The sequence below is a fragment of the Lupinus angustifolius genome, chromosome LG02 (assembly GCF_001865875.1).
Source record: "Lupinus angustifolius cultivar Tanjil chromosome LG02, LupAngTanjil_v1.0, whole genome shotgun sequence".
Classification (NCBI taxonomy): Eukaryota; Viridiplantae; Streptophyta; class Magnoliopsida; order Fabales; family Fabaceae; genus Lupinus; species Lupinus angustifolius.
In genome coordinates, this window is record NC_032010.1 from 148,575 (window position 1) to 176,317 (window position 27,743).

The following is a 27,743-nucleotide window of genomic DNA, read 5'->3' on the forward strand; positions in this document are numbered from 1 at the left end:
ATATAATATATATATATATGTGCATAACTTGCAAGGCATGTTGAGTGTTTATTAAAATATGAAAGGAATAATAAAGAGTGAAAATATTCGGGACGTACAAGTTAATCTTTATTAAATATTATGTAATTATTATAAGTTGACTTATAATTGGGAACAAAGTATATTATAGAATGTAAGTTATTATAGTTCAAGATTATTGGACAAAGTTTAAATTAATTTGTTCATATGCCCTAGTCAAAATGTATGGTCAATTCACACCTTATTGACCATTTAGTAGTAATACAAATTTATTATTAAATATTGGCTACTGACTTATATTTTGGGAGAAAATGATATTCTAAAATATAACTTCTAAATAAAGAAAATTGAATTGGGTTGCTAAAAATAGAAAATAGGTTAGTCCATATGTTTTAGTGAAAATGTCTCACCTATTCACACCACCTATTCACACCACCTATTCACACCTTATTCATCATGGAAAAGTAATATATATAATATTTTGGTAAAAAACAATGAGGAATTAAGTTCTAAAACAACTGTAACAAAAATAAAAGTCATTTAAGATACTACACCTTTCTTTCAATATGCTAACTGGTGTCTTAAAATATTGAACAAATAATTAAAATTAAAAATCAGTATTGGAGATTAAAACTATCATGACACATTTTGCATATTTTACACATGTGAGTAATATCTTAGTTAGTTTGTTTAGTTGTTACTTGTATCACAAGTTATCTTTATATTGTGTATATAAACACATAACTTGTAATCCTTTAATCAAACAATGAAAATTCACAATATTCGCTTTCCCATTATTTTCGCTGAGTGAGTTTAATCCCCTTGTTTATAATACCAACCCATTTAATCTATAAGAAATCTAGTTTCTTCATATCAAAGAAAGTTTCAAAACTTAATAAAGTACTTATGCTATACAATAAAAGTTTGCTATTCTATATCTATATATCATTTCTTATTAATTAGAAAAATATTTAATCATTAAAAATTTAATATATATATATTCAATCAATCATAGGTTGAGTAACATATATATTTTTGAATAACAAATATGGTCGTAGAATTGAAAAAAAGAGAGTGAGTAAACGAGGAAGACATTTTATTTTTTATTTTTTATTTTTTCTTTTTTCCTTCCTATTGTTTATTGCTGTGAAAGTGAGTGCTTGGTAGTTGGTGAGAGAGAGATTAGGAATTGCAATAAGTAGGAATTTGTTTTTGTCTTTATTACAATTATCAACTTGAGAAAAACGTTAATTAATAAAATATTGAAAACATTAAAATGCTTAAGCCTTAATAACATCTCAAATCAAGAAAAACGTTAATTATTAAAATATTCAAAACTTTAAAAATACGTAACCTTAATTAATAACATATTTTAAAATATGATGGTGTGTTAGATACGTTTTTATGAAAACTCAATGAGATTAAAAAATATTTTCAGTCAAATATGTTTATATTATTATATAGTCTAATAACTGCAATATGATGGAAATTTTATAAAAGCAAATTATAATTGTTAAACATTTATTAGATACGTTTTCTATAAAAAAATATAATGTTTACATTATGTCAGCTTACTACTTTATTATTATCCTTTTATTATATATTATTTACATAACATTACCTATCGAATAAGTTTGACACATTTATTATAATGAATCAACTGTTATATTCTTATTTTTTGGAAAATATCCAATCTCCCATTCATTCTAAGAGGAGAGACGTGCTACACGCTCTTAATTACGGTCAATTATTTCGTATTCCAAATTTTAATTTTAAATTAAACTTTCCTAAAACTTTGCAATAATTTAGAAAAATAAAAAACAACAATAACTTTGTTAAAGTAAGTAATACAATGTCTACAATATTATAAAGGAAATTAACAGTTATACGACATATATTTGTCTTACATACTTTATCCTTGCAAAGAATATGTATTTCCATTTTATATTTTTTTATCTTAAAATTAATTTATCACTGTCTATGTAATTATATAAAGGGAGCTAGTAGTTAGAAGATATAATTTTATATTGCCCCTATTTTACCCTTTGGTAAGAATTTATATTTCTATCTTATATCATATTCTTATTACCCCCATCTAGAAATAAATATCTAATTGTGAGTGATGTATAAAATTAACTTAGATAAATAAATGAGTTAAAGGAAGAAGAGATATCAATAGAAAGGAGAGAAAATCACTTTGTACATAAAAGTTCTAGGTTGATGAGAATATATATTCAATTAGAGATACCAAAGGTATATTTTTGCAATAATAAAACACTTTCTTTTATGTCAAACTTGATTGAAAGCATTTCAGCTTATACTTTTCATTTTATCACAAAATAAATCTCTTAAGCTTATGTGGACTTAGTTCGATTTATATTTTTGGTCTTCTAAATTGTGCACCTAAATGCATTATTTATTCAATAAAAATAGAAAAATCAACAATAAAAAAACTAAATGTATCCCTTCTCAAAATGATAAGAAAATTTCCTCTTTCCTTTTTCACATTGGACACTTCTAACGTTATACTAAAAAATGTATATCAATAATCATAGTGGAATTATTTTAATACTTGCTTGTGTTAGGACTTTAGCAATGGTAGAGATATTAAATTGTGGGTGTGAGACACATTAATTTCTCTTAATAATACGATGACATCACATATAGCACGCAGTAAATTGAACTCATTATTATTTATTATCATTGATAGATAATAGTTTTCCATTTATTAATAGGTAAGACTTTTTTTATGACATAAATGACTTAGTCTAATAAAAATAAATTATTATAAAGAAATGTTTCACGTAAATCTAGTTTACCAGGCTATAAATATAACACTATCACCTTCTGGTCTATTTGACAAGGGAAAAAAGTTGGATTTAATTCTTTGGCTTTATATATAACTAAAAGCAACTAAAGCTTCACCTAAAAGTTGGTTTCATAAATGGCTTCTATGCTTTGTGCGTCTATTTATGGAGGTTCTTCCATTAAAACAGGTTTGTCTTTTTTTACTAAAGAGCTATTGAAATTCCACATTATATGCTCAAAATTTCACATTAATTATATATATGTCATTTTTGTAGGTGAAATTTACTTGAAGAGTAAACAATATGGCAAGAATCATTATCCAAGTATGTCTCTCTCATATACTAATGTCCTCTTACTCCTACCATACACATTGTATCAAATATCACTACTCTTCCCACATACATATGTCACGGAAAATAATCATTTAGATTAATGGAGAAACAAATTATTTATTTTATTTGTATGTTTAAGGGTAAAAATGTCATCATAATATATAAATATAAAATTGTTACATCACACCATTTTTTTATAAAAGAAAAATTGTATTAAAATGAGCACAACAAATATCCACCCAATATAAAGAATAATCATTTTTTTGATATACTTTCGTATCGTATATGAAGAGGATCCTAACCCGTTTATCAGAAGCTTAACTAAAGAAATTAATCACTTATGCTTTGAAGGTTGATATATGCTACTATAACATTCATCTTTTAAAATTTCAGGTTCTTATGTACCTACTTTGTGGCACAAAACTGGTAAAATCCAAAAAGAAAGTTGTGTGATGATGTCTTCACATCACAATTTAGAACATGTTTACAAAGTGAATAATGGAGGATCTGCATGTCAAGAGATTCAAAGAAGATATGATGTGAAAGCAACCTCTAAACATTCATTTGAATATGGACCACAATTTCAAGATCCAAAAACCATTTCGGAAACTATAAAAAATGAATTTGATATTTTCTATAGGTTTATCAGGCCATATACAGCAATTCCAGCAGTAAGTTAGAATAGCTTTTACTGCATAATTTTTATATCCTGGTTTAAAGATATATACACAGTCAGTGCATCATATATCATATATCAGAAATTGAATTTGATGAATGATGCAGTAACAGTATAAAAAAACTCTTATACTATTAGTGTATACATTTTTTCTTTTAAAATTTTATCTTATGAATCTTTAGTTTTAGATAATTGTTATTAAAAGGGCTTACTTTGTTTTGTAGGCCGTGTTAGTAACTTCAGTGTCTTTACTTGCAATGGAGAAATTATCAGATTTATCACCAATATTTTTTATTGGCTGGTTTAAGGTCAGGTTTCAAATATGTTGAATGTTTCCAAAATTGAAGCAAAGAGAGTTTACCTATTAAAGTTCTTATAATATCTAAGTCTTATATTCAAAATTATGACTTGCATGTTGTTCAATCTTGTATATTATACGGTATTCTTTAGTTTAACTTTTATCCTTTCCCAGTAGAATATTTTTTTAATTCTATTAGTCAATATAATGTAGAGAAAATTTAATGAGTTTATCGATATGAATGATTACGGATAAGGTTTGGCCCGTAAGGGATAGACCCTAATTAATTTTTGGAACCTGACAAAGAATCTTAACCTGTCCTTAAATATTGACTTAATTAATTTTTGAATCCGAATCTAAATTCAATTAAACATATATATGATTCATTCATCTTTTAGAAAAGCTTTTGAATATTACTTCATATTATAGATATATAATTTGACATATGTAATAATAGGAAATATTCAAGTGATTATAATTCTCATATAAAAAAACCATGAGAATAATAAATTTGGGTCTTACAATCATACATAGATAATTAAAAGTTAAAAATTAAAGTAATTATTTGGTCATACGATAGTCATATGCTATATCTTTTAAGCTCGACCGTTCAAATACTTACAATAACAACAGTTTTTACTTAGCCACTTCATAAAGGATATATATATATATATATATATATATTTATTTATTGTTAATCATATACATGTATGTATATATTAGGGAGAGATTAGAGAGTTAATAATACTTTATGTTAAAGAAATGTCATTATTCTATATATAATCGAGTTACATGTATAAACATAATGAATGAGTGACTATGAGACAAATTAGATCTAATGGTTAATTAAGTTAGTATATTCCTCTAAAATATTATATTCCTTTCCTTATCTAGTGTTACTGAAAAATAATTCCCCTTTAAATGCATATTTTCTATATATATATATATTGTGTTTTCGTTTAATTAATGCTACTTTATCTAACTTGATCAATATTTTGACTTTTCTATTTCAGCTTTTGGGTGCTTCATTTTTTATGAATGTTTTCCATTGTGGCTTCAATCAATTGTGTGATATCGAAATAGACAAGGTATGGATCATATTCATTCAAACAAATAATCTGCGTCTTTATTCATTATGCACTTACAGATCTTCTACTCATAGAAAGATCAGTGTTAGAATCATCTATAGTTTATGAATGGAGTCAATGAAGTTGTCGCACTTATTTGTGTCAGTTAATGTGCCAGGAGATATGATTGACCAAGAAAAATATTTAATAATTACAATTTTTACCTTAAATATTTTTTATCAACCAATTAAATATAATAATATATGAAGTGATACAAAAAATATGCTTCCGTTATTGTGCATGCTTCAGCAGTTTAACTAATTTTGGCCACCAAAATCTGTATAAACAAATAAATCTATGAAAGATCCTCCTGCTATTTTTAATAGAAAATAACATGTAATTATAATTGTTAATTTTTTTTGCCACATGTCATCATCCTATCCAGCACTGGACTCTCGCGAGTAATGGAGATGATCCATTTCCATATATATATATATATATATATATATAAGATGAATAAATGTTTTATTGCAGATAAACAAGCCACATCTTCCATTGGCATCTGGGGAGTGGTCCTACACAAAAGGTGTCACTGTTGTTGCATCATCTTTATTTCTGGTACCATTATCTTTTTAGGCAACTTTGATATTTCATGTTATGTAATGAACAAGGTATAGAATGTTTATAATTTTATTTTATTTTGCAGTGTTTCTTCCTTGCTTGGACTGAAGGTTCATGGCCATTGTTTTGGGGTTTTCTCTCTGCTGCTATACTCACAGCTGTTTATTCCGTAGATGTAAGTTCATTTGGGTGCCATCAAAATTCTTCTTTTTTTATCGGCAATTGTTAGTATGTTAGTATTTGATAGTGAGTACATTGGTGCCTATTTTTATTACTTGACTGTCTCTTGAAATTTTCAGTTGCCATTGTTGAGATGGAAGAAATCTGCATTACTTGCTGCTACAAACATTATTACTAATGCAGCATTAGTAGGGCCACTCGGATATTATTTTCACCTGCAGGTTTTGTTTGAACTATGCCCTTTTTAATTTTGTATCTTACAATGAAACTTTGTGTTTTATGCTTTCTAAGTTCTAACACATGTCAAAATATCCAGACCCGTGTATTCAATAGGCCAGTTACCTTTCCAAGACCACTCATCTTTTGTGTTTCAATCTTGGCTCTTTACTTTCTAGTTGTATCATTGTTCAAGGTAAACTTCTAATTCCTAAAATTCACTATTTTTATTTTCATATCAAACTTGTGTCCCTCATGCAATAAAAACTTCATTTTATGTAGGATATACCTGACACTGAGGGAGACAAAAAACATGGCGTTCAATCTTTATCAGTTATATTAGGTCAAAAGAGGGTATTTTCCTTTCATTCAAAATCTAAATAGTTGTATTCTTATATTTATATATTATATATATATATAAGTAGGTTTATTCTCATGTACCATGGTGATACCTGATTAATCTTTGATAGGTATTCTGGATTTGTGTTTCACTTCTTCAAATGGGTTATGGAGCCACCATTTTAGCTGGAGCAGCATCCCCTTTCCTTTGGAGTAAACTATCCACGGTAAAATATCATTTACGTATTTTAAATTACGGTTCTGATTAACTCGAACCCACAACCTCCTGCACTCCATTCCCTACGACCAATGAATGTTGACATGTTTAACCATTTATTCAAAGTTTAAAACTTAATCTAACATTCAATGTTGTTAATTAGGGTATTGGACATGGCATTCTTGCATTAGCTGTTTGGTCTCGTTCCAAATCTGTGGATTTGAAGAGCAATGATTCCATTCAATCCTTCTATAAATTTATCTGGAAGGTATATTCACCAACTTTATATTCTATTATCATTTTAGTTAATATGAATATACATTTTTCTTAACAACGACTTTTATACTATAAAATAATTATTCAAAATAAATATTTTCTTTATTGTTGCAGCTTATTTCGGTAGAGTTGTTCCTGATACCTTTGTTTAGATGAAGATGCAGTTGCATTGTTGAGTTATGAAATGAAGTTGTTTTTGTTACATGCCAACCTTGTATACTACTTATGTTGGCAAGAAAAATAGAATGTGTAGCCCAAATATTGTTAAAAGTATAAGATTAGTTTAGTTTAAATTGTTTGATGAATATTATCTTCTTATCATGTTGTGTGTAATTTCAATTATAATAAATCTTCTTGTCATAACTATTACTATGTTTAATCACATCATTCTCTTACACTTATATAAATACATTGGTCCCAATTCTATAAGAAATAAATATATTGAGATGACAAAAATGGTGTTACAAGAGTATATGAAAATAAAAGAATTTGTACTCAATATTAGTTCACATGCAAATCAACCATCTTTTAAGTTGTTGAATGAGTGATGAATATTTTTTTAACTTAATTTAGAAGTTGTTTGGACGGACACTACTTTTAAAACTCATTTATTCAAGACAATTGGCCCAATACAATTTCTAGATGTCCAAATATTTTGTTTCTAACTCAGAAGTTGTATTGAGCTATAATATGACTTAAGCCAATTTTAAAACTTTAAATAAATATACACATATAAATCAATATATTGTTGCAGTCTTTTCGGTAGGACAATAGTTTTTTACCCCCAAAGAGTGAGTATCATACACGATGGAGGATTTCCATTTTTAAATGTTAGGATTTTATGGGGAAAAATTATGAAATGCAACATATAAGGATGAAAGCACTAACCTAGACTAGACACCCCACCATTCCCTTTAAATATTTACCACAAAATCACTTAATTATATATATATAAATAAGTTTATGCTTAAATATATTATTATAATGTTAATTTGTTATATAATCATTCGTATATTCATATCTTTATCCTATGTATAAGTAATTAATCATTTTCTAAGGAGTATATTAATTTCTTTCTATAAGTGTTGTACCTAAGATCAAACATTTAACATTTGATTTAGTATGAGACATGAAGATTTAATATAATCTTATACCACTAGACCATTATTTTATTAATTATTATAATATCAAATTAATAATTTAATATTATTATTTATATAAAAATCTAATAATTCGAGCTTGATTTTCCATTTGAATTTTCATAGCAATAATAAGTACAGTAAATGAGATAATAAATTTTTATGGTCATTTTTTCCTTTTTATTAAGAATTACATTTATATAGTAAATCAAATAATAAAATATGATCTATTATGATTTAGAATTAGTATACTAAATTGGAATTCAGCCCCTATCTGGCAATACTAATTTTATTTGATCGATTATAATTAATTGATTTGCCACATTTTTGTCATATAACCTTACTATTAATTTTAATCAATTAAATTGATAGTGTAGATAAATCTTTTTGTTATGTAGTTTCAATAACTTTTTTAGTATTACGAAGAGTATTTTCTCACATTCTGATAAGGAATTAATCCTTTTGGAATGTATAACTGTTTCTCCTAATAAATATTACTTTCAGGAATCAAACCTTAAGAGTTTACATAACATTAATATGATATACTCAATGAACCTCTACTATACATATAACATATTTACTTTGTCTCTATCTTATGGAGCTTTTGTTTGTTTTATGTTATGAGTATTTATTTCTTTTCTCTAAACACCAAAACAAAATCAATAGTTAGACGTCAACTTCCATTAGATTTTTCTACAGTACATGCAGTTAATCTAATAATCACATTAAAGATATGTCCTTTTAGTATATTGCCAAGCGAAATCATAATTGGCCAATACTCAATCATAAACTTTCTTCCCTCTCATAAATATATTAACGCTATTTTATCTTCGTTAATGTTTTGTTTATTTTTTGAGGATGGGTCCACCCAGCATCACGTGAACTTTTAACTTTTTGTATCAAAAAATAAATAAAACTTTGTACTTATATGATGACATAACAAAAGTAACATATTATATTATAAAGGAGAATAATGTATCTCCTTATATAAGGAGATAACTTATTTCCTCTAGCTGCTAATAAAAATGTGACATGTGTGTTATTTTGTTTATTTTTAAAAATATTTTTATAGAAAATGATGAAACATGACACATGTCATGATTTCACTGGCAGGAGGAGATAAACTTATCTCCTTATACAAGGAGATACTCCATTCCCATTATAAAGTGTCACTACATACCCAATGTTGTTGTTGACCAATGCTTCGATGCGCGTGTGGTGTCCACGTGTCCCTCTCTCCTTATCCTACGCACACCACACTTATATTCTGAATAATAATAACAAAAAGCCTATTCTTTTGCACTCTTACTCTCATGCTTCATGCTTCTATTTTCCTAAAACCTTTTTTAATTTTGTATTTGTACTTATTCAAGCATCAAAGGTTGCTTTCTGCCTCAGCACTCATGTCTTTTGTGTGTGTCACATTATTGTATGGTGTTTCCTTAACTGGATTATGTGTTTTTGTGGTGTTCTGAGTCTAAAGTAGGTACCATTTTGGATGTTAAAGATGGGTTCTTTTCATTTTTTTGGTTGGTGAGGGAATATGTAAAGTTGATACTGGAGATAGAGAGATTGTAAGAGCTGAAAAAATGGATTTTTTTGTTTTGGGGTGGTGATGGAATATGAAGTTGAGACCTGAGTGTGTGTGAGTGAGTGAGAGAGAAAGATAAAGGTTTTTGGAGTTGAAAAAATGGGTTTTGTTTTATTTTTTAGTTTTCACTTTTTTTGCATGTTTTAAAGATTGAACAATGTAGAGAGAAGTGTATGAGTTGGGCAAGCTGGATTTGACTTTTCTTTTTGTTTGAAGTGGTGTTGTTTTGGGTTGTGTTGCAAAAATGAATGATTCTTCAGTGCAGAATTTGGCAATCACAGAGAAGAAAGCAGAGAAACCAGGTGGTTGTGTTGGCATTGTCTTTCAGCTCTTTGAATGGAAGAGGAAACTTGCCAAGAAAAAGTTATTCTCCAAGAAACTTCTACTTCCTGGTTAGTTTCTTATTGTATACGTTTGACTTGAACTGCATTTGGTTTGTGAAAACTGGTGTAATTTGTTTGGATCTTGTTGTTTGTTGAGTTTATATCAGCTCCTGCAAAAAAGTTAAATGGAGATAAAAGAATGCCCAATTCCAAGCTCCACTTGGTAAGGCTTTATATTTTTTAGGAATGTTTTGTGTTAAGGTTTTTGATTTCGGCTGTCTTTGATGTTTAGCAATTAACTATTTTTTGTTTCGTATGTGGTTGTGATTGTTTCAATTTTAGATTGCTAATGAGAATAATGGAGGTTTCCCAAGTCCTAAAAAGGGTACGAGTCAACGTTCAGATGTAGATCAAAAGACTGAAATGCAAGTCCCGAGTCTTGTAGCTAGGTTGATGGGTTTAGAAGCTATTCCGGCCGCTCAGCGAGATAAGCCCAAGAAAGCTTTGGTTTCTGATAATTGTGGTGATGAGGAGAAAGAGTTTTTGGGTAGAGTAGGTGTGGATTTGGAAGTAGGAGTTGTGAAGCATGATTCAAGACCTCAGAAGCTTCAGAAAACCGGGACATCTGATAGAATGGCAGTGACAAGGTTTGGAGCAGAAGCCTTGCAAATTAAGAGTGTTTTGTCTCGTGCAAGGAAGAATAATCAGCACCACCATCATCACCCGAAGCTTGCTTCTCCATTGAAGAGTCCAAGAATTACTTCAGGAAAGGGTACCTCCCGAAGCTCTCGGTTAATTGGAGCAGCTACTAAAATCTTGGAACCTGGACTTCATAATAAAAGCAGATTTAAAGGTTCTCTAACATATTCTTCTCCCATGTATCCTCCTAAGACTGGCACTGTGACCAATTTTATCGGAACAGGCTCTGCAGTAATGCAAAATCAATCATGTTATGATGCTGCCTCAGCTAAACCTTCGATGGAGCACACTTCTTGCCAAAACTGTGGTACTTTTCTTGATGTTGTTGAATGCACGCCAGAGGTTCGAAGACCGCCAGCTATTGTCCCGGACGTGATCGCTCCTACCTCTATTGTATCAGCATGGAAGAATGCAAGGACATTCTCTCCGTCTCATGAACATGAAAGAGATATCGTTCTTCTGAGAAGTAAGGAGAAAATCATATCTGTTTTTACTGAACAAGAGGGAAAAAACAACGCACAAGTGCAACAGTCTTGTAATGGACCCGCTACCAGAAGAATGCCAATGCCTCGAGAAAGTCCAGCCACATGGAATTCATCACACAAGCCATTTAGGACCTTAGATGATGATGCATCTTCTTCTGCCTTGAAACAGAAAACTCAAACACAAGAACAGATGTCAAGCAGTGAAAGACTTTCATCTGGATCGGCAATGAGTAATATGCAAGTAAAAAGGGTATCATCGTCAATGAGCACTGTTAGTGGCACTAAAGACTTTGTTGCTTTTAATAGAAACATAAGTAGTCGAACAAGGATGAGGTCACCTATGAAAGTGGATAGTTCCAAATTTGACACGGAGAAAAAACCTCGTAATAGACAGCATAATTCCGTGTCTTATGCAAAAATATTAGAGAGAAAAAGAAGGACCCTAAATGTCACACAAGTTGAAGGTACAGCTTCTGTTAATTCAAATGGTGTGAGACTGACAAAGCATCATTCTGATGCACTTGGTGGAAAAAGGAGGGACTTCAGCACTTCCTCAAAAACCAGTTCTAATATCAAAAGTAAACAAGGTGGTCAGGGAAAAACAGTTAAGGTTAATGATAACAAGATCAATGAAGTAGTTTCATTTACATTTAATTCCCCCTTGAAGCAAGAGCTAGGAATACGTTCTGCGACTCAAGAGTCAAGCAGCAACAATGAGAGGAAGACATGTTTCCGAAGACCTTCAACCTTGAGAATTGATGCTTTAGGTGCCTTTTTGGAACAAAGATTGAAGGAACTAACCTCTCAAGAAGATGACGATCTGGCTACAGGTGCTCCACCTGAAAAACCTAGTGCCACGATTATTCAAGAACTGATATCTGCTCTAGGTTCAGAGCAACTGATCTGTCATGATGATCATCATTTGTTCAACGAAAACAATGGAGTCCATGTAAGTCTTGTCTTTCTATATTGTCTCATTGCATCCTTAGCTTCTTCTGATCATTACATTAACGGCAATGTGAAAGCTGAATATGCTTGTATTCTAGTTATACTTGACACGACATGCATATAACACTCGTTGATAAATATATATTATGCCTAAAAATCTAAGACATGCTAAATATTCGAGGCACTGATGAACTACAATTTTATTGATAAGAGGTTACTCAGTCGAAATTAACGCACTTGATTATGCTGATAGATTACCAATATCACGCTTAACATAAAAATATGATGATATTACAGCACAAGTCAAACTCTGGAGAAATTCACACAGGTCCACTATTAATGTTGAGAGACTTTGAATTCACACAGGTCCAATATTCTAGTGGCTCTGCATTGAGTAAAACCATTGGTTATGGATGTTTGAGCAAAATATCTGCATTGCATCATATAAATGAAAATGCTGAAACAATATATAATTAGATACTTATCAGCTATACAAGTGAGATTTAGGGCCCACATGTTTAATATTAAAAATAAGTGATTTTAGATTGTGTTAATTAAGTGATTTTTTAAGATTTTGAGAGAAGTTAAAATCTATTTGTGTTTGGTTAAAATCAAATAATCAAATTTTGATTGTGTTTCGGGTTTTGTGCTATCTTTCTCACTCTTTTATAATGCCAATGATAATCTAAAGCTACCAAAAAGTAGATTATGGGATTCTGATTATTTTCAGATTCTGATTATAGAACCTAATTAGTATTGGTAGAGCTCACACATATTTGGCATGTGCCTTAATGCTAGCATTTTATTTTTTCGGCATTTAATTATACTGAACTGCCAATACGTACATACCTACGTAGAGTAGTTGGATGATGGAAGTTAACAAATATCATAGCTGTTTTTTCATTAACACTTGATCCTATTTCGTGGATAATTAATGTCTTGGATTGCCGATTTCCACATTTTGGATGTGATCTGAGCTGACCTCCATTATTCGCCTTTATAAAATGAAATATAATTTCCTATACCAATGCATATTCAGAGCAACTTGAGCTTTGTTTATCCTCAGTTTGAGACTGATCTCTGTTAATTGTAATATTGTATTAAATTTGTACCGTGATTCACGAAAAAATGAATTCTGACAAATATCTTTTGTTTCTACTACTTTCAGTATGAAGCAAAACGAGATACATTGTCAGGAACCTCTTGCAATGGTAATCATCTCAGCCCTGGATCTGTTCTGGAAGCTTCCTTTTCTTCCAGTAGTCTGGATGAAAGCTCAGGTAAAGTCGAATTCAAACAATTGTCATTATGGACCCAAAACTACGATTTCTAATGTCAATTTATCCGAGGACAAAACTTAGGTGGTATTGTTCTTTTATCTATGGTTTGTCCTGTATTTAATCATTCTGTTTTCCAGGCCATGTTATAATGTTGATGTCTGTGATTTAATTCCAGGGCATGGTTTTCAGCCCGACTCTACGAATTACTCATATGATCAACTGGAACATTTGGAATTTGATCAGGATATTTTAGATTCTGCAACATCCTTTAACAAGGGGAGGATATGTTCTGAGAAGCTGACTGATCGTGCCAACCAAATTCCTAAGGCATTACAAAGTTTATATTCTTTCGGGACAAGTTTGACAACAAGCAATCTCACTCATATGAAAGATGTTATCTTGAATGCTGAATTGGTGCTTGGATTATCCACCAAGCACAGTGAGGATGATGTAGTGCCACAAAGTGTAATTTCTTGGTTTCTTCTCAATGAACTAGACACTATGGCGGATGATGCTATGTGGACAGATTTTAATGTCTTTGTTTGTTGTGAGGATTCTAAACAGAGAAAGGAACTAAAGGGGTTTCTCTTTGATTGTGTTATAGAATATCTAGAATCAAACTGCTGCAGATATTTTAACTGTGGATTCGAGGCATGGACGAAACTACCGTTGTGCATGAAACCCGAGATATTACATCAAGAGGTCACGAGGGAGATGAAGAATTGGGCATGTCTGGTTGGAATGGTACCCAACGAAATAATAGAATGGGAGATGAGCCATTCTCGGGGGAAATGGACTGACTTTGATATGGAAGCATTCGAGGCTGGTGTTGATATGAATGGGGACATAATTGAAATTTTGGTTGAGGAAATTGTAGAAGATCTTCTAGGTCGCAATCTAAGCACCATTTGCTTCTAAAAATGTTCTTAAGATGGTAATGTAATATCTCACCATTGATTTCTGTAGGAAGTTATGATCTTAGAATCAAGGTGTATTTTTTGTACATACTGAACTATGATGTTTTTTGTTTTCATTGTGTGATTTGAGCATTAGCTTTTGATAACTAACAATAGCTGATTATTAAGAAAAGTGAAAGTGTTTGAAGCAAACACTTTTTGTCTGTGTCTGCATGTGTTCATGAATATACACAAAGTTTGAAACTTTGAATTGATTAGGAAATAACATAGAACAATTTGCATCAGTAATTAGGGAAATAAAAAGTGGAGTTTGTTTCTCTGATATGCATGTGAATTTAACTATGCATGTGAATTTAACTATGCATAACTAACAAAGAAAATGAATTATTTCAAATTGAACCAAAGAAGACAAATTTAGTGAAATGATTTCCATCTCAGGTAACCAAAGAAAACAGATTATTTAAATCTTGAATATGAAAATAAATAAATAAGGAAGATGTACCCGATCTTACTCTCAAAAGCTAAGAGACTCTATGCAAGTAACCTTACTGTTATATCGAGTCTCACCCTCGGAATAAAACTTGACAAAAGTCCATGATCATAGCCTCAGGCACAATTCAAAAGTGTCTACACCCAAAAACAGTTTTATGCAGCACACTGCTACTCCTTCCTCCTACTCTAATTTCAATATCCTTAGAAAAACACTTGAGTTCATGAATACTAGCATAGCTCTTCCTTGCTATCACTGAAGGTAACATATTCACCACTGCATTTCTATTATCTTTCTTCAATATTGCATTGAAATCTTGCATACCAACTTGGCATCTAACTTGTTTTCTTGGTGGGGTTGGTACTTTTGGTTCAAACATTTTGTCATGTTGACTTTGGTACTTCATTCGCAGTTTCTTGTCCCTTACCACAGAATATGCTTTGTATCTTGGTCCTCTTTCCATGTGAATCAAGAGATGTTATTTGCTATATATATTGTGGTTGCAGTTTTGACAAATACCTAAATGTTTATGATAATTATAGACAAATGTGACCGATGTATATATAATTGCAGTTACGATAACATTTCCATCATTCATAAAACAATAACTTATAACAAATGGAATGAGTCTCATTTGAGATAACATTTCCATCATTCATAGAACAATAACTTATAACAAATGGAATGAGTCTCATTTGAATTCTACATTGAGGAATTGCTTATATTATGTTATTGGTAAATACATGATTGCATGAGTTATTATGAAATAATGCAGTATTAATTGGAGACCAAGGAAAATAATGCACTCTTATATCGAAATTTAAAATGCAAATTGATTAATATGATTTATCTAATCTTTAGTTGTTTCTTTTTATTTTTGTCCGGATATTCTCTGATATACTTTTCTCACCTCATCAAATACTATTTTCTACAAAAATAAAATGAGAAATGGTAAGCTTTATACAAATATGCACACATATCAGAACAATAGGCTCAAGTGCTAGCAAACACCATAACAAAAGTTAAGCATGGATTTCATATCTGCTCAAAATATAAGGTTCATTTGAGAAATATTAAACTTTATGGTACTTGTATTTTTGAGTTGTATTGAATCTAGTCACATGGTGGTTGAACCCATTAAGCACTAAGGTCCTTACAGCTTCAACTCCTTGCTCCAATGAATCATCAATCTGAAATTCAAAAAGAAACATCATGTGTATAATGTGTAATACATGCAAAATTGAAGCATAATGTGTAATAATACATGCAAAATTGTGCCACAATAGGCTTATTATTAATCTTATTGCTTTGTAGGCAAGTTACAGTAACCAAATAATATTTTGCATTGTGTAACTTCTCAATTTCTTATTTATATTCTTCAATGTAAAGGTTTTTATAATATTGCATCCTTAAAAAATGTTTGATTTTTACAACAATTACAAATAGATGTGATTGGTTGATAGCATAAAATAATTTGGACCATCATAAGTTCATGACATATGTGAATTATAAACTATTTTATGACTAACATGGCATTGGAGAAAGATGAATAGATTGAAAGGGAAATTTGTAGCAGCTTATGATAATGTTGTTGGACAAGAAATTCTGTTGGTCTTTATTTCTATACAAGATGGCTATAAGTGGCTAAAAGGCAATCAAAATCAGTTTCAATTACAAAAGCTGTGTGGAATAGATGTTCTATTCCGCAGCATAGATTTATTCTCTGGTTAGCTGTTCATGACAGTTTGCTTACAAAAGTGAGAATGAACAGAATTGGAATTCTAGTAAATGACAAAACATGTTCTTTGTGAAGATGTTGATGAATCATGTTCTCACTTATTTTTTTATTGCAACTGGTCTAAAGAGATTTTGCATAATTTGTGTTTTCGGCTTGGTTTTGACTCAAATAGATTCAGGTGGCACTCATGGAGAGGATGGCTGTGTTGTAGAAAAAGGGCTAAGAAGAACAATCAGAAAAGATCAAGGGCAACCTATGCAGCAGCTATATACCATATTTGGAAGGAAAGGAACATCCCGGATCCTCACCGAAAAAAGGGCTTCATCCAACAGCAGCTTTTCAGATTTCTAAGCAAGATCTAGCTATAAGATTGAGGTTTTGTTTTCCGAAGATGAGTGATTGGAAGGATAGATACAGTTTTGATAGTATAGTTTGATTATATGTAATTTGTTTTGGATGCGTTTCATTATGAAGGAGCTAGGGAACCCTACATAGTAAGTGGCTCATCTCTTGCATAATTTAACTACGACTATGTGTAATTGTTACTTATGGTAATGGAATACATCATTTACCAAAAAAACAGAAAGGTGCTGTCAAGTGTCAATAATAAAATATCAAAACCAATTTTCACTTGGTACAAGACTAGAAGGTTCACCTGCTTTCGCTCCTCGGAACTGAACTTCTGTAGAAGAAAAGCTTTTACATCCATAGTTCCAGGAGGATTTCCAATTCCTACAAGGCAATTTTTTTGAAATATAGTACTGCTGAAATAACTAATGAGAAACATATTACATTATCAAGTAACTCTAGACAAGGAACTAACCAATGGCAAGTCGAGGAAATTCACGGGAACTCTCCAAATGGCCAATTACATTTTTCAATCTGTAACAATCTAACACCAGTTATAGAATTGACCCCACAGTACAAGAGGGCATGTACAGAGAAATGCCAGTTCCCAAAAAAGTTGAAGAAAAAACCAAGGTTTAAAAGATTGAGATGACAGTGTGTAACTAGATCAGAATTTACAGAATGCGATGTTCATTAATATAGCAAATTGATATCTGGATCTGTAGATATACTGCATCAGCGATTGATGAACGCTGTAGAACACTAGCAATATAGCTCTCTCCTACACCCGAAATTCAAGAGACCTGAGTTCTTCCTTCCTCTTCCACTCTAAATCCTCAGTTCTTTCTATTAGTAACAAACTTGGCCCCCAATCCCTTACTCTCACCCTTATTCTTCCTAAAGTGGACCCTTCATCTGGAGGTTTGCTAATGGCCTTATTACTCATAAATTAATTTGAAATAAATCGTCATAAACAAAATGCATTGAAGAAAAAATTGAAAAATAAAATGAAATTGTGAGGCTACTTGCTTCCAGTGAAAAAATTCAAATCGTTATCCTGGTTTAAAGAAGATGGGAAATTCATCTTAGAACATAATAAGAATCAATCAAGTTAAAATTCAAACTGGATCATTCTACTTTGGAGTTGAAGCAGCTAATAATAAAGGTACACCCACAAACACAAACTACCCTCAGCTTTAAGAGTCAAGAAAACTTCAATAAGTTCGGTTTTCTATTCACTTAACTGCTACTAAAAATGAATCCTAAATCCCTTACCCTAACCTTAGATATCTTAATTCATTTATGTCGTGTGTTAACAAGTTTAGAGAAAGTCCGTTCATTGTATCACTAGTCATAAGTTGTTTTGTTACACTAACATTTCTAAAATTTGAAATCTTATAACATATAAAATATCTTCATGGTGACAATTTTGTAAACATGTGACATGAAATTCAACAAAACATTACCCATTGTGATGTCCATGTCCACCTTTTTGTTGTAGCCTTAAAACACCACTTGAGAGACTCATTTCATCATAAACCTACATAAAAATTTCCACAAGCTTATGGCCAAAAGAAAACTATACAGACTCATACTCTGTCACCAACTATTTTAAAGAGAAGTAAGGCAAGATATACATACTACTAGAATATGGCGCAAGGGTACTCGATAATATGCAGCAAGTGGTCCAACCTTTAAGAATAACAAAAATAAGAAAAAGTCAAGTAACACACAAAAATGACAGACAATAGTTTTAGGTATGAATATACAGATGAGCATTAAATCAGATTGTTGATCCATAACCAGTTTCAGTAGATTTATACAATCTAGCTATTGTGCTGTAGAAAACTAACCGATTCCCCACTAAAATTAATGTACGTTTGAGGCTTTGCCAGCAATACTGGTACCTCTCCTATAGAACCTGTACACACCACATAAGAAAATATAATTCAATTTTACAGTTATCGTGAACATGAAATCAATAACTGGGAAGGGAAAAGAGGAAAAAGAATATATAAAAAGATAAAATCAATGCTGTCAGATGAGGCACCTATTCCAATCAAGGCTTTTGACTGTATTGTGTTCAACCGAATCCCTTCTGCTCGAGAAACACTGTCAATTATTTCAAATCCAACCTAATAGATAGAAAACCATAAGATTCACTACAAACAAGAAGTGCATTCAAGTTCAAGCACATACACAAATTAGAGAATAATTACATTGTGCCTAGTGCCGTGGTATTTAGTGCCAGGGTTACCCAAGCCAACAATGAGCCAAGGAGTATATTCCACTTTAGCTTCATTGTTTGTCTGCGGTACTGAACAACGAATAGAGAACCTGGCTTTAACTGACAGATTTATAATACAACGAGGATAATGCAGATTGTGGGGATAGGTTGCACAAAAGGCCGGGGCTGATGCTGCATGCAACATTGACCTATTAAAAAATGAAAGGAGAAAGGATGATCAACAAAGATCTCCTCATATAGTTCACAAAGAAAACAACTACTACTCTAAACTAGGTGTTCCATTGAAAGCTATCAAAAACCAAGATTTTCAGTAAATTCATTGATAGCCCCTGTGTTTTAAATTGTATTCTGCAGCCGTAATATTACGGTTTCGGGAGACTCCATAACGACATCGCGACCCCATAGGTCACATTTTTATGCAATTTTTCACAACTAAAGGTAACATAACTGTAACCACAGTTTAAAACACTTGACCACCTCAAAATTATATAGCATACTACACACAAATTCATTAAGAAAAGATTAGTAAGTACAATTATGAAGAACCCCAATAACATAGAAAGGGCATTAATTCCAACATTTGATGATGGTTTATACTACTATCGATTAGAAAGGAAATGATTAGAAGTAAAAATAGAAGACATAATAAAGAAAACATAAGAAGAACAAAAATGGAGAATTGTGACTTATGGAGGAGAAGGAACCTTGTAGGAGAGGAAGAGGAGAAGGAAATGATTAGATTTTGAATACTTCACCAATATTATCTACTTCTCAATAATTGGGCCTTAGAAATAACTTTTTTAATTGGCCCAATCAATGACTATATTTTGCATTAACACTTAAATTTTGGAAGAGAAGATTGAAAAATTAATAGATGAGGTTGATGAAATAAAAGAGGAAAAAAAGAATAATTTTAAATATTAAATTTAAAATATTTTTAAGTAATTATATTAAGTAGAAGAGATATACTAAGTAATTTGATAAATGCCTAACTTTTATATATGCATATATATCCCATTAAACTAATATCAACATGTATTCATACCATTTGTACCTTGCTGCATTCACAGTAGAACAGCCCAATTTCAATGCAACAATATAGTATTTTATTAAAATAATATTTGTATATTGAACTTTGACATGTCTTATTTCATGTAATATTACTAATATATTTATTTTTACTTATTTTTTCTTTATACATATACATTTAAAAAATACATTAAAAAGACAATGACCCATCAAATGATGTAAGAAATTATTTTACTTACAATAAAAGAGATTTCCATATTTGTAACATACTCCAGCATCAAGAAAAACTAACATAATTTTAAGTTGAGAAGAAATAGAGGAGATGCATATGCATTGCTATTCATAGATATCTTTTTTAGAGTCTAGGCTTACAAAAACGGGAGTTCATTTGATGTGTTATAATGTGTATCACTTCATGTATTATAAGTTGTAATTAATTGAAAAATGTGTTTAAATTAAAAACTTAATTATTAAATATTTTTACAACCAATTATAATTTATAGTATATAGAATGATATGGGACAAAAGTTATGATTCTCCATAAAACTAACACTTATTTATATTTGAAGGGTCTTTTATTTTAATTTGTATGTATAATGATGATTGAAGAGTTTAATATATATATATTCTATATGACTTTTTTATATAATCAAATCAAGTCATCCACAATTCAATTATTTTAGTTTTTGTTTAAAATCAATTAATGATAATTAAAACATGTGAAAGTAATACATATTAAACTCATGGTTAAGATGGTAATTTAAAAAGGGACAAGGATTTTTGAATCCTAATTGGTTATCCTTATATGGGCATGAACTACTACCTAACTTTTATTTAATTTTGTTATTCAAAATATAACAACATTATTTTTCTCTCTTCTCACTTTGTATATCACAAAACAATATAGGACTATGAACCTTTGATTGATTAAGGAATAGATCATTCCTTCTAGAAAGAAAAAGGTTTATATGTGTGGAAGCGAAAAATGCAAACAAACAACTTTGAGTAGTTAATAAAAAACATCCCTCACTATACACTAATGAAAAGTTATTATATTAAATAACTTCAAATTATAACCACTTTTTCATCAACCCAATGAGTTAAGCTACCTCATGTTGCATGAGACCCTAAGCACACAATAATAGAGTAGTGTATAAGGGCAAAACATGCAAGGTGCTAGTGGAAACGTGATATTTCATATAATCCCATTGATTTAGATGGAGAAGCTATTAATCCTCCCTAGTTTTTTTTGGAAAATCACATGTTTTGCCGTTGACAATTAATTTGTACCCTTTTGAACATCAATTATACTTTTACAAAGAATTGAACATTTGAATGAAAGAGATATGTTTTTCGAGAGTATCTTCTCACCGTTTAAGTAAGGAACTAATCTTTTTCGGGATATGTAGATGTCCCACTCAACAAGAGTCGCTCTCAACTCGTGACTTTTTGGCCATCCTATAGATTTAACAAAGTCTTACACTACTAGATCAGTATCTGATTGGTTTTGTTTTTTCATTTTATTTTAAGTATTTGAGGGGTGGTCCTACTTTTATCTATGTTTAATTACGTAACCCTATCTTATGAGTAAAGTGTGTAACGCTAATATATATAAAAAAATGAATAATGATTTCATTAGACCAATAATAATCGTAATTAGAGGAGCTAACACATGTTAAAACTTCTTGAACTCCTTTATTGTTGTTCACGCAATGCTTCAAAGCATATAACAATACCATTAATTGTGTGATAAAAAACGTGATTGAACAAACCAATAATTCTTATTCCATTAAAAACTACTAATTCACTTAACCCGTCACTATTATTTACTTTCTCCCTTCCAAAATTATACCACCTCTGTAATTTTTTTATTTTCTTTTATCACTGTACGAAATATATAAAAAAGTCCATATTTATTCATTTTTACTTTCTTCATCTTTGTAGGCATATTAATGTATTAATTACTTGGTGTGTAACCATTATTACTCGAAGACGTAGTTTTTGCTGTTTTATATGAAAAAGGGGTAATATGTTGAGACATATGACTTTGAATTAATTATCCATATAATTATTGAATTAAGATAAAATTGTAAAAAAAATATTGATGGTTATAATGGTAGACTTCAATTAAGGTCTCAAATTATTATCATTGCTCTTTTTTATAAGATTCTTTTAAGATTATAATTTTGGCTCTTTTAATTTTATAAACACTATTTTCAAATTTGTATACATATTAATTATTTTTTTATACCAAAATACTGTTATATTAATTGATTTATTAGTTAATTGAGTAGAAAAAAGATTCACAGGTTTCATCAATAAATGACAATTTTAAATAAATATACATTATAATTGATATATTTAATAATATTAACAATGTTAAGTTGTTAACCATCATCTTAATTCACATAAAATTACTTAAAATATTTTATAAAAAATAACAGTTAAGTGCTAACTTCATTTTTTACTAACACAAAAAGAGTTACATAGAAAGTTCACCTTATTACGCAATCTGAGTATAAACGCTACATATATATCAATTTGATATATGAATGAAATCATCTCATTTAGTTCATCTATTTGATCATTGGAATATGGATCATAAACCTTCAAACCCATTCATTGGTCGTTTTGTCTATCACTTAGTTTTTTATATATTTGCTATATCACTAGCAATACTTGCAATTTCAACCTTATGCTTTTATACCCTATCTTTTAGATTACAAGCCATTCTTTATGTGACAACTCCATTCAAAACATTGTTTCCATCATCACCATTAACCATAGCTCCATCATTATCATCGTCGTCATCATCATCATTGTCACTGCAATATCGAGTACTACCGTCTAATTATAATTCCTCTTCATCATGGAATAAAAAGTCCAACTCTACTAGAAATGTATTAAGGACATCTCTAATGCACAACATGACCGACCAAGAGTTGTTCCTTAAAGCATCTATGGTACGAGGAATTGAAGATAACAAGACAATTCCAAGAGTGGCTTTCATGTTTTTGGCACAAGGTGCATTGCCCATGGCACCTTTGTGGGAGAAATTCTTCAAAGGCCATGAAGGTTTTTACTCCATTTACTTGCACCAACACCCTTCTTTCAATGAAACCGTGCCACAAGATTCTGTGTTCCATGGAAGAAAAGTTCCTAGTCAGGTTAGCTTGCTAATTCTCAATACTTGTCTTCAATTCTATTAAACAACTTTCACAAAATAAATATCCTTACCGGAAGAAAATTTAAATTATTCTTTATCTTTACTTTTAACTGTCAAATTAAGGTGAGAGAGTGGTTAATACATTGATAAAACAGAAAAAGTTAAGAGTAAAATCGGAAAGGAAAAATTATAATATAATGATAATTACACTATATTTTCCCTTTATATATAGTATAAAATAGATATAGATATATAGAATAATTCTATAATTGAAATTTTATATACAAGTTAAATCGTATTTGAGTCTAGTATTTCATGTAAAACCCGAACAAAAACATAGTATTCAGGAAAACATGAGTACAAGTGGATTTTCGTCATTAAATACCCACAAATTCGGGTTAAATTTTCATCGTGATAGGAGCATTCATTCATTTTGCATTAAGTCACCATTTTATTTGGCTTCAATTATTGTTTGTCCATGGCAGCCAGTGACATGGGGCACATCATCAATGATAGATGCTGAGAGAAGACTCTTAGGAAATGCACTCATGGACTCATCAAACCAACGTTTTGTATTACTCTCAGAATCATGCATCCCATTATTTGACTTCAAATCCATATACAACTATCTCATCAACTCAACCCTAAGCTTTGTTAACTCATTTGATGACAAAAGAAAAGCTGGTAGAGGAAGATACAACCCAAAAATGTCACCTTCAATTAACATCACCAATTGGAGAAAAGGGTCTCAATGGTTTGAACTACACCGTGATCTTGCCACTCATATTGTTTCTGACACTAAATATTACAAACTATTTCAGCAACATTGTCTTCAACCATGTTATCCAGATGAACATTATATTCCAACATTTGTGCATATCATGTTCCCTGAATTGAACTCTAATCGTAGTCTCACTTATGTGGATTGGTCAAGGGGTGGTGCTCATCCAAGAAAGTTTGGGTTGCATGATATTACAAATGAGTTCTTGAATCAAACTAGTTATGGTTCAAGGTGTGTTTATAATGGGAAAACCACCAATATGTGTTTTCTTTTTGCTAGGAAGTTTGATCCTAGTACATTGCACCCTTTATTGCAAGTATCCTCCTCCCATCAATAATAGTATATGACTCCATAACCATGCACAAGAAATAGTGGGGCTAGTTGTAGTTGCACTAATTATATAACTAGATTGTTCATTGCAATATTAGTACATTTTATCATTATCCTATACTCTTCATCACCAAGCACGTGTTGTTCTATCTCGTAGGGGGAACTGTGTTACAAATGAGCATGATGAGATATTTCAGTTTTTTCCTCATACTGTCAAACATTACTGCCCTCACTACCACCACACCATTTTCATAATTATCGGGTCGACGCCGAACACCGATCCTCATAAGATACTCATATTTTATCATATTCTTATTCTGCTCTCTATCCTATCATATCCTTGTATTGTCTTCGGCACCAAACAAGCCCTTAGACTTTTTGAGATATGTTCTCAACTATTTATTATACTTATCTCCAATCGTCTGTTTTGGCTGATAGAAACGCCTAAGCTTTAGTTTGTGTAATCCTTAATAACCACTTAATACAAATTAACACCCACATAATCTAGACAATGTTATCATTGATCATTGTGGAAAAAAAACTTGTGTTGGAAAATGATGTTTTTAATATGATTTTAATGCACATTAATGTAGCTATTAATGGGAATCTCGGAGGTGTGAACTGAAAAAACTACGAATGAGAAAGAAAGGTTGAAAGTCTTTATGAGCATTAAGTTTCAATCTTGGGTGCATCTAAGGGGTACAATGGGTTTTATAGGTGGCTAAAGCACACATGTAGTTAAATTGTGACAATTTCGAGAGCTGACACTGATAGTTAGATTGTGGGAAAAGATTCGAGAATTAACATTGATAGACATATTGCAGGTATATTTGAGATCGATTCATACAGTGCATTAATAATAATATGACTTTCAATCAAGTCATCATATTCTTTGAAGCAGAACTAAGGATCTGATCCAGTTTCTCTGCCCTTCCATTTATAAATAATAATTGAATCTTTAGTGTCCCTTTAAGAATATGCAGAACTTGACCTTGTTGTTGGAATTTCAATCAGATTCAAACCATATATATAATGGAACTTACTTTAATATTCAGAACCATATAAAGTGTAAATCATCACTAGTTTATTATTACAATACTTTCCAAGTAGCTATAGTCCCTAATCATACAACATAATAATTAGATACTAGTTATGAGTTATTTATCAATATGCAACGTTCATCCTAATTAAGCTTATTACATAGTCTCCATTAGCATTAAACTATATTCTCTTTCATTTCTTTCTCATAAGGGAAATCAAGTTTATTTCCATCACAGCAATGTTGTGTAGAGTTCACTGTGCCCTCAAGTTCATGCTGTTCTGTACAATTTGTTTCTCTATTCTTCTTTCCATCCTTGTATATCAGGTATAAGATCATTTGACTTATGCCAAAGAGGAATCCTAGCACATTTGGCAGCTGAAAATGCATCAAAATGATAGTATCATTACTTTGGTTAAAAACAAAATAGAAAAATATTAGGATATGTAATAACTATAACTATGTGTTATTTATTTCTTACCATAATGTAGTAATCTTTGTCAAAGAGACCATAGAAGAACCAAGTGGTGGCACAGAGTGTGAGAAACAAGGACAAAGAAAATGGCATGTACTCTACACTCTTGGTTTTTATGACCCTCCTCTGAAATCAATACAGAAAGATATGCTAATTAATCACCAAGAACTAGTAAAGAGAAATGTTTATGATCATTTTGCGAGTTGAGTTTTGGATGGGAAGATAGAGAAATTGAAAGTTTCAGAGTCATCTCACGAGTATATTTTATGGCTTTCAGGCCATCCATTTTCCTTCAAAACCCAACTTGGAAACAAATCCTTACTATACAAAATTTGGTTTTGAGGTAAAGTAGGAAAATGTATTTTTTTTGTTTCCCACGTATATGGGGCTAACTCTCCCAGTAAGTATTTTTTCCATTCACAAGACTTGAACCCGAGACCTTGCTTAAGGGGATCAAACATGTACCACTTGAACTAACCCCCGTTGGTAAAGTAGGAAAATGTATTGAAATAATAGATATTAAAAGTACCATGATGCTTAAGGGAGCAGCAAATACTGCAATGTTGAAAACAGCACAAACCCATCCAACAGCATGTTCACGTTTGGAGCCTTTAAAAGCAAAGATGGTGATTAACATTGTCAAGCTAATTCCTCCTATGTCACAAATGATTATCATAGCCATAGTGGAAATCTGCAATCCATAGAAAAATAACACATTTATTTTCACACTTCATCAACCTTTCTAAGGCATATTAATCACTATAACCTTAGAGGTTTTAAATTAATCAATATAACTTCAGAGGTTTTAAATTGCAGCCTGATGCAATTTAAGTCACAATATTGTGATTTTCGGAGTTTTCACCACCACATTATATAGACGAATTGTGACCATATTAACCACATTTTTTCACAACTGTCTCCAAATTCCGATAAGTATACTATAATCATAATTGTGACCACGCCCGCAATTTAAAAACATGTTCAATCCGACTTATAGAAGAAAAAGGGAAGGGGGGAAGGGGTTTCAGAAGGAAAAAATGGTAATTTTGTTTTCACCTTCTGCTTCTTAGGAGCATATATAATGTACATGAGTAAATAGGAAACTTCTATAGCAATTCCAATAGCATTGATGGTGATAATCAAAATAGCATTGGTCTTTAGGAAACCATAATATAGCAGCAATGATGCACTAAGAAGTGCAGCCACATAAGGGATTGCTTGAAACCCTTCTGATGATTTGTTCTTGTAAATTGTATAGAAGGTTGGTCTGCATGAAACAGAGAAATAGATATAAGTTTTATAGAACTTTATGGTATAAGTAATATTTATATGAAAAATGTAATGTTATTTGTTTTGAGAGAGTACTTACAAGGGTGCCAAGAACACCATGAATGATACAATGTTACCTACATAGATCATAAGAAAAAGAGATTAGGATAAAAATATAATACTAATTACAAATATAGTAAATGTAATTCAATAAATAATAGGAAATGTTTTATGTATAACATTAACATAAAACAATTTTTTACAACAATGGTGAATGATTAATTAATACCTAAGATACCAAAGATCAAAACCATGTCATGTTGAGACAATGAAATCATTTTAGAGATAAGTAGAGGATTTTGGTAGCAAAATGTTTAGGGTAATGTTGTGAGTTGAATGA

General features: G+C 30.8%; 5 protein-coding genes across 6 annotated transcripts; 3 read left to right on the forward strand and 2 right to left on the reverse strand.

The window, feature by feature from the left end:
• On the forward strand, positions 2,898–7,378 carry LOC109329674 (naringenin 8-dimethylallyltransferase 2, chloroplastic-like). Of its 2 annotated transcripts, XM_019563408.1 has the most exons (13): positions 2,898–3,014; positions 3,102–3,149; positions 3,552–3,829; positions 4,059–4,142; positions 5,146–5,220; positions 5,734–5,817; positions 5,906–5,995; positions 6,120–6,221; positions 6,317–6,412; positions 6,499–6,570; positions 6,687–6,782; positions 6,936–7,040; positions 7,163–7,378. In XM_019563408.1, exons 1-13 carry the CDS (start codon positions 2,963–2,965, stop codon positions 7,202–7,204), a joined length of 1,224 nt encoding a protein of 407 aa, XP_019418953.1. In that variant the 5' UTR covers positions 2,898–2,962; the 3' UTR covers positions 7,205–7,378. The 2 variants fall into 2 exon arrangements, with proteins under 2 accessions (XP_019418953.1, XP_019418962.1); XM_019563417.1 differs by lacking the exon at positions 3,102–3,149.
• On the forward strand, positions 9,384–14,633 carry LOC109329657. Its single transcript, XM_019563375.1, has 5 exons — positions 9,384–10,170; positions 10,269–10,324; positions 10,444–12,234; positions 13,402–13,513; positions 13,689–14,633. The coding sequence occupies exons 1-5, from the start codon at positions 10,023–10,025 to the stop codon at positions 14,429–14,431; spliced, it is 2,850 nt and encodes a 949-aa protein (XP_019418920.1). The 5' UTR covers positions 9,384–10,022; the 3' UTR covers positions 14,432–14,633.
• On the reverse strand, positions 15,838–19,990 carry LOC109329685 (chloroplastic group IIB intron splicing facilitator CRS2-B, chloroplastic). Its single transcript, XM_019563430.1, has 9 exons — positions 19,959–19,990; positions 19,226–19,442; positions 19,057–19,141; positions 18,860–18,927; positions 18,648–18,698; positions 18,473–18,546; positions 17,482–17,540; positions 17,314–17,390; positions 15,838–16,110 (listed from the first exon to the last, which is right to left on the reverse strand). Exons 2-9 carry the CDS (start codon positions 19,436–19,438, stop codon positions 15,994–15,996), a joined length of 744 nt encoding a protein of 247 aa, XP_019418975.1. The 5' UTR covers positions 19,439–19,442; positions 19,959–19,990; the 3' UTR covers positions 15,838–15,993.
• LOC109325557 lies at positions 22,877–24,567 on the forward strand. Its single transcript, XM_019557987.1, has 2 exons — positions 22,877–23,450; positions 23,935–24,567. Exons 1-2 carry the CDS (start codon positions 22,878–22,880, stop codon positions 24,565–24,567), a joined length of 1,206 nt encoding a protein of 401 aa, XP_019413532.1. The 5' UTR covers position 22,877.
• On the reverse strand, positions 25,591–27,743 carry LOC109329691 (bidirectional sugar transporter NEC1-like). The gene is made up of 6 exons (XM_019563443.1): positions 27,633–27,743; positions 27,444–27,480; positions 27,131–27,341; positions 26,604–26,765; positions 26,081–26,200; positions 25,591–25,977 (listed from the first exon to the last, which is right to left on the reverse strand). The coding sequence occupies exons 1-6, from the start codon at positions 27,679–27,681 to the stop codon at positions 25,777–25,779; spliced, it is 780 nt and encodes a 259-aa protein (XP_019418988.1). The 5' UTR covers positions 27,682–27,743; the 3' UTR covers positions 25,591–25,776.

Coding starts and splice junctions, on each gene's coding strand:
- LOC109329674 (XM_019563408.1), top strand. CDS start 2,963: ATGGCTTCTATGCTTTGTGCGTCTATTTATGGAGGTTCTTCCATTAAA. Junction 4,143..5,145: donor TTTTTATTGGCTGGTTTAAG/GTCAGGTTTCAA, acceptor TTTCTATTTCAG/CTTTTGGGTGCTTCATTTTT. Junction 7,041..7,162: donor TCTATAAATTTATCTGGAAG/GTATATTCACCA, acceptor TTATTGTTGCAG/CTTATTTCGGTAGAGTTGTT.
- LOC109329657 (XM_019563375.1), top strand. CDS start 10,023: ATGAATGATTCTTCAGTGCAGAATTTGGCAATCACAGAGAAGAAAGCA. Junction 12,235..13,401: donor ACGAAAACAATGGAGTCCAT/GTAAGTCTTGTC, acceptor TACTACTTTCAG/TATGAAGCAAAACGAGATAC. Junction 13,514..13,688: donor TAGTCTGGATGAAAGCTCAG/GTAAAGTCGAAT, acceptor ATTTAATTCCAG/GGCATGGTTTTCAGCCCGAC.
- LOC109329685 (XM_019563430.1), bottom strand. CDS start 19,438: ATGTTGCATGCAGCATCAGCCCCGGCCTTTTGTGCAACCTATCCCCAC. Junction 18,928..19,056: donor AAAAGCCTTGATTGGAATAG/GTGCCTCATCTG, acceptor TGGTGTGTACAG/GTTCTATAGGAGAGGTACCA. Junction 17,541..18,472: donor GGACATGGACATCACAATGG/GTAATGTTTTGT, acceptor AGATTGTTACAG/ATTGAAAAATGTAATTGGCC.
- LOC109325557 (XM_019557987.1), top strand. CDS start 22,878: ATGGATCATAAACCTTCAAACCCATTCATTGGTCGTTTTGTCTATCAC. Junction 23,451..23,934: donor GAAGAAAAGTTCCTAGTCAG/GTTAGCTTGCTA, acceptor TGTCCATGGCAG/CCAGTGACATGGGGCACATC.
- LOC109329691 (XM_019563443.1), bottom strand. CDS start 27,681: ATGATTTCATTGTCTCAACATGACATGGTTTTGATCTTTGGTATCTTA. Junction 26,766..27,130: donor ATGCTCCTAAGAAGCAGAAG/GTGAAAACAAAA, acceptor TATGGATTGCAG/ATTTCCACTATGGCTATGAT. Junction 25,978..26,080: donor ACAAAGATTACTACATTATG/GTAAGAAATAAA, acceptor ATGCATTTTCAG/CTGCCAAATGTGCTAGGATT.